Source organism: Dromiciops gliroides, chromosome 1, assembly GCF_019393635.1.
Source record: "Dromiciops gliroides isolate mDroGli1 chromosome 1, mDroGli1.pri, whole genome shotgun sequence".
Lineage (NCBI taxonomy): Eukaryota > Metazoa > Chordata > Mammalia > Microbiotheria > Microbiotheriidae > Dromiciops > Dromiciops gliroides.
The window spans coordinates 630,580,909-630,594,641 of record NC_057861.1 but is presented as its reverse complement, the minus strand read 5'-3'; the positions used below and the strand labels follow the sequence as shown (position 1 = coordinate 630,594,641).

Below are 13,733 nucleotides of genomic sequence, written 5' to 3'. Positions count from 1 at the left end.
GGTTGATGCAGAAGCAATGTAGGATCCTTTCCTTTAAGACCCATTTTTTTCCTTCATAACCCTGCAAGTGGCTCAGGAATCACTGTTACAGTTCTAAAAGCTGCTCCTGCCTCTCAGACTGGGATGGGGGTGGGGGTGAGGGGGGCTGCCTCTTCAGGGCCTCTGGAAGAAATCCCTGAGGGCTGGGCGCAAAGCAAAACTGGCAAATCTCCGCTGAAAGTTCAAGAGACCCCAGAGAGCCCCTGTAAGTCCCAGCATTCTGCAAGATGCCCTTTAAACCCTTCGGAGAACACAGGGGAGGAGATTCTCCAGCTGTTATCTCATGAGTAAATAGACAATGTTTGTTCATTTAATCAACACATCACCCCTTTCTTCCTGCCTCCCTGGGAGAGCACTTGTAGTTCATCCAAAAGCTTTGCTTCCTGCCAGCCCAGTTCAGCCCTACCCCTCTCCCTCCCTAGCTGTGCCACCCCTGCCTTGCTGCCTGCTACTGAGAAAAGCTCTTAAGGGAACTTGGGGAGCACCTTCTTTTGGATGTCCTGAAGCTCTTGGCCCACCCTGGTACCATTCTGAAAGATCCTAAAGGCAAGAGAACATGAGGGATATGGCTGCCCCAGCTCACAGAGGTGTAGCACTAAGGTGCTGCAGGGTGGACCTGCTGTAGGGAGGCAGTCAGGACCAGGGAGAAGAGCTGCTGTCTCCATCATCAACCTTAAAGTTTTTCCTAAGTGACTGGGAAAGTGAACTGAAACTAATCAGTGTGGAGAAGTGGTACAAGTTAAGGCTCGGGGTTCCCTAGGACCCAGCTGAGAGTTGGGAAGCAGAGAGAACTGGCCATGAACATCTTCCTGGCAGTGGGACACATCACCCAATGGAGTTTGGGACTCTCTTTTAATAAATGACGATATGAGATGAAAGTATTAATAATAGTAAGAAGAGAGGGAGTTATCAGGGTCAGCATAACCTAGCTCCTCCTACCACTGGACCTGATTCTTTCAGTGTCTGGTCCAGGAGAGAAGTCTGACCTCTCTTTTAAGTCCCATTTCTGTGAGAAGGCAAAGTAGATCTGATAACTTATGGCTCCTCTAACCGATCCACCTCCAGGGCATGTCTGCCCAGCTCCCGGCCTCCCATACCGTGGAGCTCCTGGGCCACATCTGACGTCCAGTTGGCAAGAAGGTCACTAAAGTCAGGTGTGCTGGTGTTGAGCAGACATAAGGAGCTGGGAGCTGGCTCCTTCCAGAAGGATTGTGGTAGCTTTCTTTTGTGCATTGGGGTGATGTGGCCATACTTCTTCTCAAGCCTCAGCCTCCTGCTGTCAGATATCCTCTGCCTAGCATACTGACAGAGACCATATTCAAAGAGCTCGACCAAAGGTCCCAGCTTCTGAGACCTCTCTCTGCCGGAGATGAACCTGGCCTGGCAATCTAAGCCCCTGGCAAGACCAGCAATGTCAGTATCCTCATCTTCTTGGTCCCCACTCTGGACGATCTGCATCAAATCTGCATAGTAGAGCTCCCTAGCAGATTTGCCAGGTGGGCGACTGTCCTCATAAATGTTGCAGGCATCTGGGTCTTCATCTTTTGTCTTCTGGCCAAAGTACTTCTGGATGTCACAGCTGATAAGCTCAGAAAATTGAAGGAGTTGCAAAGTCATCTCGGTGCTACTTGGACTGGGCCTAGTGGGACCTTTCACCAACTCCTGGTCTGATGTCTGGCATCCTGGACTACTGCTTGCTAGCTCTAGGTCTTCCATCTGTTTTTCCCCATCTTCCTCCTCTTCACCATCTTCTTCCTCCTCCTCAGAGGTTTCAGGGGAATCTGGGTCTCGGTGGCCAGTAGTAGGTAGGAACGGCTGATGGAAGGAGGCTTGGAGTCTAAAGTCACATAAATTTCTGATCACTCCAGCAGCCATCTCCTCTCTTGAAGCTGAGAGCCTTCCAAGGCAGCGGATGTTATCTGACTGGTAAGAGAAAGAAAGGGAAGAGAAATAGGCAGCAAGTCAATGGGGTTGACGATGTCATGCTTGAACAACTCGGTTCATTGTCCTACCTCTGCCTCTTTATTCAGATAGTTTCCCCCAGAATTCTGCTCCCCCCTCCATCCCCTTCCATCAATCCAACCCATCCTTTAAGACCTAGTTCAAATGACAACCTCTTCATGATAAGAAACAAGTTGTATGATTCGTTTGGGACTTCCCCTTCCTGCCTGCCATCGCTACCCACCCTTGCTCATCATAGCCTCCGCTTTCATGGTCTAGCTTCAATTCAGTACACATTTGCAGAGCATGGAGACACTGGAAGAGAGAAAAACTTTATTTTTATTTCATAAAGTTCTTTCTTCTCTTAGAGTTCACAGCATGGCAGGGGATATAGAAATAAACACATTTCTATAATGCAAAAGTTATACAAGAAAGCATGTGCTTAAATGCTAACACAAGTAGGTCAGAGGAGGCTTGAGCAGTCAAAGAAGTCTTCCTAGAGGAGGTGGAGTTTGATCCGGACACTAATGGATGGATAAGATTTGAAAAAGGGGAAGGAATGGGCCTTCTAATCCAGGTATGAAGCATGAGTAAGGGTGCAAAGCCAGAATTAAGGATGCTCTGCTGGGGAAATGGTAATAAAACTACTCAGGGTGGACCAAGGGGATTCATGGTGGTAAGTAGTAGGAGATAAGATAAGATTGTGAGCTCAGCTGAGGATTTTATCCTATGGGAAGTGGAGAACCCGTGAAGGTTATCAGGTCAGGGAATGGCATGATGCATGAAAGCAGTGTTTTTGAAGACTGGTCTGGGGAGTGTACACAGGATGAACCTGTGTAGGGAGAGTCGTGAGGCAATTTAATACCACAGGAATTTCAAGCTCTTATGCCTAAAAGAAACCTTAGAGATCGTCTAATAAACCTTATTCTTATCTGAAGTGGGTAAAGGAGGGTTGAACACGTAGACATAGTTTTTTGTAGCAATGTTAAACCTAACAGGGAAACAAATATGGACATGGAGGGGTATGGTGAAGAGGAAGGATGATTTGGAGTTTAGTCACAAGAAAATAAGCTTTCTCTTCCTGAAGGAGGAATTATAAAGGCAGGGGGTGGGGGGAGGGAGGAAAGAAAAGAACTTGCATTGTTGTTCGGTCAGGTCTGACTCTTCATGACCCCATTCGGGGTTTTCTTGGCAAAGATACTGGAGGGGTTTGCCATTTCCTTTTCCAGCTCATTTTACAGATGAGGAAACTGAGGCAAACAGGGTGAAGTGACTTGTTTAGGGTCACAGCTAGTAAGTGTCTGAAGCCAGATTTGAACTCAGGAAGACTAATCTTCCTGACTCCAGCCCCAGCACTCTATCTACTGCCCCACCTAGCTTCCCCCAGGCCTCTTAAACAATTGGGGAATGGCAGAATAAAATGTAGTTTATATATGTAATAGGATATTATTGCATCATAAGAAATGATGAAAGAAATGATTCCGGAGAATACTGGGTGGTTATAAGCAGCAGCAGAGTGAAGTTAATAGAAATAGAACAATTTCTACAAGGATAGCAACCTTGTAGAGGAAAATACTTTCGAGAAACTTGCAAACTCTAATCCACACCATGAACAACCATGTCTCCAGAGCATCTATGGAGCAGCACACCACATCTCCCAACAGCCTCCTGACCAGTAACAGACATGAGGTGCACACCTACAATTTTTGAACATGGCTACTGTGTGGCTTCATTTTGCTCAACTATGCTCATTTGTTACAAGGGTTTCTTTCTTCTCTCCTGGTTTTTAAACAGGGTGTGAGGGTTGGGTAAAAGGGGTTAGTTAGCAATTGTGATTTTTTTAAAAAGCAGGGCCATTTTGTTTGTTTGTGTTGTTTTTTGTTTTTTTGGGGGGGGGCAGGGCAATGAGGGTTAAGTGACTTGCCTAAGGTCACACAGCCAGTAAGTGTCAAGTGTCTGAAGCTGGATTTGAATTCAGGTCTTCCTGAATCCCGGGCCAGTGCTTTATCCACTGCATCACCTAGCTGCCCCGAAAGCAGTGCCATTGTAACATTTTAAAAAGTGTACAGAAAGGGGGCAGCTAGGTGATGCAGTGGATAAAGCACTGGCCCGGGATTCAGAAAGACCTGAGTTCAAATCCAGCTTCAGACACTTGACACTTACTGGCTGTGTGACCTTAGGCAAGTCACTTAACCCTCATTGCCTTGCAAAAAAAAAAAAGTGTACAGGGATAGCATAAGATCAGAAGGAAGCAGAGACAAGCAGGAAAGCTTTGAAATATAAAATTTATTACATATTTAAAAGGGGCAGCAAGGTGGTACAGTAGATAGAGCACTAGGCCTGGAGCCAAGAAGGCCTGAGTTCAAATCTGACCTCAGACAATGACTAGCTGTGTGACCCTGGGCCAGTCACCTAATCCTGTGTGCCACAGTTTCCTTATCTGTAAAATATCTGGAGAAGGAAATGGCAAATTGCTCCAGAATCTTTGCCAAGAAAACCCCAAATGGTGTCACAAGGAGTCAGACATGACTGAAATGATTCAACATATATTTTTTTAAAGAACAAGCAATATGAAATGGAGATTCATAGTTTCACATAAAATCCTCTTTTTAGGTTCTGCTGTGTATAAGGAATTGCTTTGTTGTTTAAATTCAAATTGTTCAATGTGTTCAAATTCAAAATTTTGACAATTTAAAAATGATATTTTAAAGTAAGATCTTCTAGTCCAGTTACTTTATTTTATAGAAGCATGTTCCATACAAGCTGTATAATAATTGGCAAGTCATTTAATTTCTCTGAACCTCAGTTTCCTCAGTTGCAAAATGAGGATAACACTTGGAGGACCTGCATCACAGAGCTGCTATGAGGGCCAAATGAGATAATGGATGTAACGCATCTATCAAGTCTGAGAGGATTCTACCTATTCATTATTATTGATAGAAGGAAAAAAATGTAGGGGTAGGTTGACTGATCTTGAGAAGCAAGATTGGGAGAAGTTGGGATATTGAGCCTCTTTGACTGGGAGAAGGATGTTACCCACTAACCAATGGACAAATCAGGAAAAGGAGTTGGTATGAGGAGAAGGTATTGAGTTCAATTTATCAAACAAAGATATCTAAGAGGCAAGTGAAAATGGAGACCTAGAGCTTGTGTGAGAGGTTAAGGTGGAATAGATGGATTTGTTTTGCTTGATTATATTTACTTTTTATAAGGGAGGCTTACATTGGGGAGAGGAAGCCATTAGGAAATGACAGTGATATAAAACAAAAAGAAAAGAGCATCAGTGAAACAGTTTTTTAAAAAATCTGTGTGATACTGTTTGAAATACAAAAAAGTTGGGGGCAGTGAGGTGGAGCAGTGGATAAAGTACTGGACCTGGATTCGGGAGGACCTGAGTTCAAATCCAGCCTCAGACACTTGACACTTACTAGCTGTGTGACCCTGGGCAAGTCACTTAACCCTCATTGCCCTGCAAAAAACAAAACAAAACAAAATACCAAAAAATTTAATATGGCCCCTGCCCTTGAGAAATTTAGAATTTAGTAAGAGCTCTATGACAGGCACATTAAAATATGTAAAAAAGAATGTGATCTGCCCTTGGCCTTGTGCTATTTAGCATTTAAAAAAATTGCTAATTCTATGAGCCCATGACTTGATTGAATATAAGTGGAATGTGACCTCTTTAAGGAAAGGGACCTCTTGCTTAGCACCTATAGCAAAATGCCTGGTATGAAGCAGGTACTTAACAAATGCCAGATAGATGGATGGATGGATGGATGGATGGGTGGTTGGATGAATGGATAAAAAATTTAAGACTAGAGAGAAAGACAGAGATAGAGACAGAGAGATTTTATAGTCATCTGTCTTTTTGAGTGTTTGGGAGCATCCCCTTCACCATGTAATGGTTTTATGGCATCAAAATAAATGACATTTATGGCTCTTCAATGAAGAGAGTTTCTGTGACATCTGCCCAACATAAAATAAAAAGGTACTGAAGAAGCTTTGAGCAGACTTTGAATTTGACAACCATTCCTTTTTTTTTGGACAGGGCAATGGAGGTTAAGTGACTTGCCCAGGGTCACACAGCTAGTTAAGTGTTAAGTGTCTGAGGCCAGATTTGAACTCAGGTACTCCTGACTCCAGGGCCGGTGCTCTATCCATTGCCACTGCACCACCTAGCTGCCCCAGGGCCTCATTTCTAAAATAGACAACTAACATAAATATATGAGACCAAAAGCTATTCTCTAATAGGTAAGTGGTGAAATAATTATGAACAAATAGTTCTCCAAAGAACTGCAAACTACCAACATTCAGATGAAGAAAACTCTCCAAGCACTAAATGATAAAAGAAATGGAAATCAAAGCAATTCTGAAGTATTTACTTCACATCCACCAAGTTGGCAAAGATTACACACAATCAGAAGAGTCAGTGTTGGAAGAGTTGTGGAAAGATTGGCACACTAATGGGGTTGTGAATTGGTCCAACTATCCAAGGAAGCCTAGAAAAATGTAAGCTGAGAGACTAAAATGTCTGTTTCCTTTGATCCAGAGATTCCAATTTTAAGCATATACCCCAAAGAAGTCATTGATAAAATGAAAGGTGCCATATGTACCAAAGCTTTGTGCAGTAGTTAAAAAAAAACTAGAAAAAAAAAGATGACCATTGATTGACAAACAGCTAAATCTGGCACATTAATATAATGGAATATTATTATAATATATTATAAGAAACAGTGAATACGATTAATACAGAGAAATATGGAAAGATATGAACTGATGCAAATTGAAGGAAGCAAAAGTAAGAAAATAGCATACACAATAATAATGTAAATTTAAAGAGCAACAACAAAACAAACAAAATTGAATATTTTGAAATTATAAAGATTGGTCCCAAAGAAGAAGTATAAGAAGGCACCTCCCCACCCTTCTTTGCAAAAGCAAGGGAACTATGCATGTAGACCACTTTATACTGTCAGAATTGGTTAGGGTTGGTTTTTTTTTTTTTTTTTAGTGAGGCAATTGTGGTTAAGTGACTTGCCCAGCGTCACACAGCTAGTAAGTGTTAAGTGTCTGAGGCCGGATTTGAACTCAGGTACTCCTGACTCCAGGGCCGTTGCTCTATCCACTGTGCCACCTAGCTGCCCCTGGTTAGTTTTACTGACTGACCTGTTTCCCCCTTGCCTTTTTTATTCTTGGAAGGGGAGATAGGAAGGAGACCTTGAAAAATGTAGGTGATCTAAAAATGAATATATCAATAAAAATTATTTTTAAAAAAATAATGTCAATAAAATTATCCATGAAGTCCATAGTTACCTAATGTGACTTTGGGATTCTCAAAGAACTTCTAGTGGTTGAATCTGCATTTTTGAAATGAAGATTAAAAAGAAGAAAGAATGGGGTAGCTAGGTGGTGCAGTGGATAGAGCACTGGCCTTGGATTCAGAAGTACCTGAGTTCAAATCTGGCTTCAGACACTTAACACTTATTAGCTGTGTGACCCTGGGCAAGTCACTTAATCCCAATCGCCTTACCAAAAAAAAAAAAGAAGAAGAAAGAAAATGAGTCTCCTTTTCCTCTTGTCGTCTCCAGCTCAAAACCCACCTCAGCTCAGTGGGTGCAAGAGAATTTCTAGCCTGCTGTTATTTGCAGCTTTCCATCTTGTCAAAGGATGAGCAAGAAGTTCAAATAGTGTGTCTGGAAGGGCTTAAGTCCCTTCAAAGTCACCAGAAATCAGCTGCCTCCCAAGGCTGCCTTTTGATAGATGATACAAGGCCTGGTTGGGTCAGGACCATGGCAAGGATGCCCTGAGACATCATGATTGCAGCAATAGTGTACTAGATATGGAGTCTAAAGATCCAGATTCAAGTCCAGTCTCTACCACTTACTACATTAGTAGGTAAGTTCCTTCTTTCCCCCTATAGGTTCTTAGTTTGCACTTCTACAAAATGTAGGGAATAGGATTTGGGGAGCTCTTAGGGTCCTGGCAGCTCTACCATTCTTTGATTCTATGAAGCTAAAAAGGTCCCAGATTGGAGGAAAGAAATGGTCCAGCACTTGACCAATAGCTGAGCAATGGAGCAGATTTCAAACATTTGGACTCTTGAATTTCTGTGCTCATTGTGAGATTTAATAGGAACTTTGAACTCACCTTCCCCCCCTTTTGGAGAATTCTCTGGCACCCAGCTCACAGCCAGCTCACTTCCTTCTATGACTTAGTGTAATGAAAAGAGTGCTGGACTTGGAAAGCTGTGGTTTGTGTCCTGGTTCCAACACTTGCCAGCTTGGGTGATCCTGGCCAAATCATTTCACTTCTCTGGGCCTCAGTTTCCTCCCCTGTAAGTTGGGAGTGACAATAGTTGCGCTATGGACTTTACACAATTGTTGTGAGCAAAGGGATTTCTAAACTATATGGTGCTATATAAATGGGAGGTTTTATCACTGTTATTTATTATTGTTATAGTTCAGGGTTAAATGAACTTCCCAAGATCCCCCTAGTGAACCAGAGCATCTTTCTTTTGCTCTTGCTTACGTCCTTCCTGAGTTGAGGTTCAGGGGAGTTAGGGTTAGAGGTATTGTCTCTGCTTCACTTCACTGATTCCTAAGGCTGTAGGAAAACACTCCCTACCTTCTCTCTTATACCTTATGCCTGACACCTTCTTTCTTAGAGCTACGCCAAACATTTGTCTAACTCGCTCAATTGTGAGTTAGGTGGTGAAAAGATTAGGGTGAGGGTCCTGGTCTTCTGCTTCCTGGTCTTGCATACTTTTTGTTCATCTCAGCTGCTTCCCAGTGAGCTAGCCAGAGACAAGGGTACCATGGGGTGGGGGTGGGGGGATGAGGAGAGGAAATGAGGGCAGAAGGGAAGTCAGACCTGCCTGCAGACAGGCAGATTTCCACTCAATATAAAGAAAACCTTGCTAACAATTTGAACTGGCAAAATTGAAGTGATATGCCTTGGGAGGTAGTGAGTTCTTCATTCACTGGATTTCTCCAAGCAAAGGGTACCTAAACATTTGTCAGTGAAATGATGTTTAGGGAAAGGGTTGGACAAGATGGACTTTTGAGATCCTTCAAGGTCTAAGAGTCTATGGTTCAGGGGCAGCTAGGTGGCACAGTGGATAGAGCACCAGCCCTGGATTCAGGAGGACCTGAGTTCAAATCCAGCCTCAAGATACTTGACACTTACTAGCTGTGTGACCCTGGGCAAGTCACTTAACCCCAATTTCCTCACCAAAAAAAAAAAATGGCTCACATGGGGAAATCTCCTTCAAGCCTCAACATTGGCAGCAAGGAGTATCAGTGGGGGCTGGGAATGCAGAATCAGGACTGCAGTTGTCCATAGCCTATGCCCTTGGGGGAGATTTTTTTTTTTGTGGGGCAATGGGGGTTAAGTGACTTGCCTAGGGTCACACAGCTAGTAAGTGTCAAGTGTCTGCAGCCGGATTTGAACTCAGGTCCTCCTGAATCCAGGGCTGGTGCTTTATCCACTGTGCCACCTAGCTGCCTCCTGGCCTATGCCCTTGGAAAGAACAGGCTGGGTCAGTCTGATGTGGGCATCAATTGATAGTAGTGGGTTAACCTGGGACTAACTTTCCGGCACAAATAATCCATGGATGACTATTCTGGACTGACACTTGGTTATTGATGAATTTCCATTTACTGAGTAGGTTTATAGTAGTACTGCTGTTGTTCCCATTGGGGGAGTAACCCCTCTAAGAGAGTAAAGATTTATAATCCTCTCTCTGCGCCCTGCCCCAACTTCTGTCCAAAACACTAGGATTCTATGATGAATAACTAAAAGGGATTAAGGAAGAATATGACCGAGGAATATAGATTTCACTTAGAAAGGATCTTAGAAAAAAAATGGGATCATGGATTTAAAGCTGGAAATGTCCAAATCCCTTAGTTTTGAAGATGTGGGCTTTGTGGTCCAGAGTTATCCAAGGGTAGTTGGGTAGTAGAGCCAAAATTTGAACCCAGGTTTTTTGCCTTCAAATCTAGTGCTCTTTGAGCTATAAAACACTGCAAACCCGCCCTCCCCCAGTATTTTACAGATAAAATACTGCACACCCCCACAAGTTTTTACAGATTCAAAAACTGAGGCAAACCCTGCTGCCCCATTTTATAGATTCAGAAACTGAGGCCCAAAGAGGGAAAATGATTTGCCCAAGGTCACATAAGAAGTAACAAATATCAAATCCTCTGGTTCCAAATATAATTTTTTTTTTCCATTTTAGGTCCACTTGGGAGCTTTACAGGCAAAAAAATGATTCTCCTACTGGCCCTTGAACACCAAACAGACAGTTATCTTTATTCCTTAAGAAAAGGAATGGTGTTTCTCTCTATATATAGGGGAAAGGGAAGAGGAGAGGGAGATGCCTTTTGGTTCTTGTCCCCCACCACGCTTCAGCTCCACAATATACAGACACAATACCATAAGCAAACTCCAGCCTCCTGCTGTTGGAGTTGGGTGTTGAGGGATCCCATTGCTCAGCATAGAATGAACAGCCATAGCTATGGCCTAGGAGGAGGTGGCAATGGCTCTCCTTCCCTTCCCCATACCTCTCCTCCCTGGGGCCCTAGGGACCTCTTACCTTCAGGGTTCAGGCAAGGCTTCCCCAGGTCTTCCTTTAAATGCAGCAGCCCTCCACCTGTGGCTGAAGTATTTATAGTCGGTCCCAGCGCTGGCGGCTGACAAATATTTGGTGGCTGTATTGTCATAGTAGACTTGGCAAACAGAGCCTGAGTTTGCTTTGGCGCCCAGCAACCGGGGAACACTACAGCAAAGAAACCCGTGTGGGTGGAAGATAGGGTTCACCTTAATGGCTGGTCTGCCAGGGGACCTTCGAGTGTTGTCCCTGTCCTGCCGCCTGTTAAAACGCCAGCTCCAGCTGCACAGCTGCCTGGCACACTTGTCCCGAGGACCCTTATCTCCCCTTCTGATTGGAGCCCGAATCAAGCTTAGTCAAATAGGTGTAAAATTAAATTTCATGCTATTTTGACTCCTGGAGTAGGCCTCCTCCAAAGGACATAAGCTTATCCAGGCTCTCTGTGTAAACAGACAGACAGAGCTTCCTGGGCTCTGGACCAAACTAGCCCAGGGGAAAAAGAGCTAGAGGTTTGCCTTCCTTGCCTAGTAGAAGTACCTGCCTAACTTTGGACCCTCAGGACAAGGGTCTCTCCCCTGTCTAGGCTTCCCAGGATTGAAGGGTGAGGAAGCCAGGTATGGTCTCTGAATCCCTCCTCCCTCCCAACTGTCCTTGCCCAATTCAGCAAGTCCACCAGCTCCAGGGGACAGGGGTTTTGGGGGGTGGTGGACCTCCCTAGATTTAAGGAGTTAGTTTCTCGGAAGGAATATCTTTTGTTGCGGACTGATGCTTTTAGGAAAACGAGTGGTGTTGACATTTTATCCTGTTCTAGAGTTTAGGGCCTATGGAAGGACACTGACTACATCCAGGTGTGCTCCTCTTCACCAGTCCTTGAAATTTCACTATTATTAATATTATCCTTATCATTATTGCCGAGCTACAAACTGATTTCCCCGTAAATCCAAGCTTTTTGCCTCCCTAATCCCTGCTCCTTTTTGTTCTAAGAGTTCATAGGATTTGAGGAGTTGAAGGAACCTTAGAGATCACCTAATCAGGGTAGCTAGGTGGTACAGTGGATAAAGCACTGGCCCTGGATTCAGGAGGACCTGAGTTCAAATCCGACCTCAAACACTTGACACTTACTATCTGTGTGACCCTGGGCAAGTCACTTAACTCTCATTGCCCTGAAAAAAAAGAGAGAGATCATTTGGTCCAATCTCATTTTACAGATGAGAAAACTGAGGCCTCAAGATGGTGATGGGTGTGTCCAAGGTCACAGTTAGTAAGTGGAAGAACTGGAATTTAAATCTGTCTCCTGATTCGTAACTCCATGTTCTTCCAGGTATTTAATGACAATTATTCCCCACACCTGGGCCTGAAGCAAGCTTGGACATAGGATTCAAGAGTTGTGTGTGTGTGTGTGTGTGTGTGTGTAGGGGGGCAATCCATAGTGGCCATCCCTTTTGAATATGTATTCAGTACCTACAAAGTACAACATATTGGGTTAGACTCTGGGGACACAAAGACCAAACAAAGAGTCCCAGTCAACAAGCATGTGTTAAAGCACTGGGGATGCTAAAGCAAGAACGAAATACTACTTGTTCTTGAGTAGCTGAAATTCTATTGGAGGAGACTTGTATATAATAAAATACACATAAATAAATTCAAGGTAAAGAGGTGTTGCAAGGTGTGTGTGTGGGGGGATCAAATCTATGGGTTCATAGGAAGTAGCATTTGAGCTGAGATTTAAAGGAAACTAGGAACTAAGAAGTGCAAATAAAGAGGGATTGTATTCCAGTAATGAGGCTCTGCAAAAAGCACTGAGACATGTAATAGAATGTCATATGTAAGGAACAGCAAGAAGGAAAAGTTTAAATAGAGAGAAGAGAGTGTGAAGGGGAGTAATGTATAATAAAGCTAAGAAGGTAAATTGGATTCAGGTTGTGAAGGGTTTTGAATACCAAATAGACCAGTTAGTATTTTGTCCTGGGGTAAAAGGAAGCTCCTGGAGTTCTTGAGTAGGGCAGTGCCATGGTCAGCTGTACAATTGAATGGGTTGGAGAGAAGAAAGACTTAAGACATGGACACCAAGTAAGAGGCTTTGCTTAGGATAATTCAAGCAAAAAGCAGTGAAGAGTTAATGAAGGGTGGTGACCATATGAGTGAAGAGGAAGAGATATGAATTTGTGAGTAATAGGCTGTGGATTTTGTACAAATGAATGTTAAAATTTGTCTTTACATATATAATTGGAGGGGGCAGCTAGGTGGTACAGTGAAAGAAGGATCTGAGTTCAAATATGGCCTCAGATACTTGACACTTACTAGCTGTGTGACCTTGGGTACTTAACCCCCATTGCCCCACAAAACCCCCCAACCTCAAAAAACAAAAAACCCCATATAATTGGAAAGAATAAAATACTATTAAAAATAGGTTGTGCTGCAAAACAAAACAAAACCAAAAAAATAGGTTGTGTGTGTTCAGGGCAGCTAGGTGGTGCAGTGGATAAAGCACTGGTCCTGGATTCAGGAGGAACTGAGTTCAAATATGACCTCAGACACTTGACACTTACTAGCTGTGTGACTCTGAACAAGTCATTTAACCCCCATTGCCTCGCAAAAAAAAAAAAAATAGGTGGGGAGCAAAATCAACAATCTTTGTCAACTGATTGGACATATGAGGTGAGGCTGAGTGAGAGCAGATGATGCTTTTAAGATTGTAAAGCTGGGTGACTGGAAGGATGGAGGTGCCCCCAACAGAAATAGGGAAGTTTGGAAGAGGGGCAGGTCTTGGGAGAAAGATAATGAGCTCTGTTTTCAGAATGTTGAGATTAAGATGACTGAAGGATATCTCATTCAAAATATCCAAGAGATATTTGACAGTGCTACACTAGAGCTCAGGAGAAAGACTAGGGCAGGGTATATAGATCTGGAGCTTAACCTGATCACATAAGAATTCTGAGGGACTGAAATGATATGGGAGTGCATTTTAAGCTATCTCTGTACATTGATATAAACTGTTTGGAAGCTAGGTGGTATGGTGAATGGAATTTTAGGCTTGGACCCTGGAAGACCTGAGTTCAATTCCAGACTTAGACACTCACTAGCTATGTGACCCTGGGCAAATCACTTAGCTTCTGTCTGCCTCAGTTTCCTCAGCTGTAAAATG

General features: G+C 43.4%; 1 protein-coding gene across 1 annotated transcript; it reads right to left on the bottom strand.

The window, feature by feature from the left end:
• Positions 1 to 1,074: 1,074 nt before the first annotated feature.
• PERCC1 (proline and glutamate rich with coiled coil 1) lies at positions 1,075 to 10,650 on the bottom strand. Its single transcript, XM_044000097.1, has 2 exons — positions 10,574 to 10,650; positions 1,075 to 1,962 (listed from the first exon to the last, which is right to left on the bottom strand). The coding sequence occupies exon 2, from the start codon at positions 1,912 to 1,914 to the stop codon at positions 1,075 to 1,077; it is 840 nt and encodes a 279-aa protein (XP_043856032.1). The 5' UTR covers positions 1,915 to 1,962; positions 10,574 to 10,650.
• Positions 10,651 to 13,733: the final 3,083 nt, after the last annotated feature.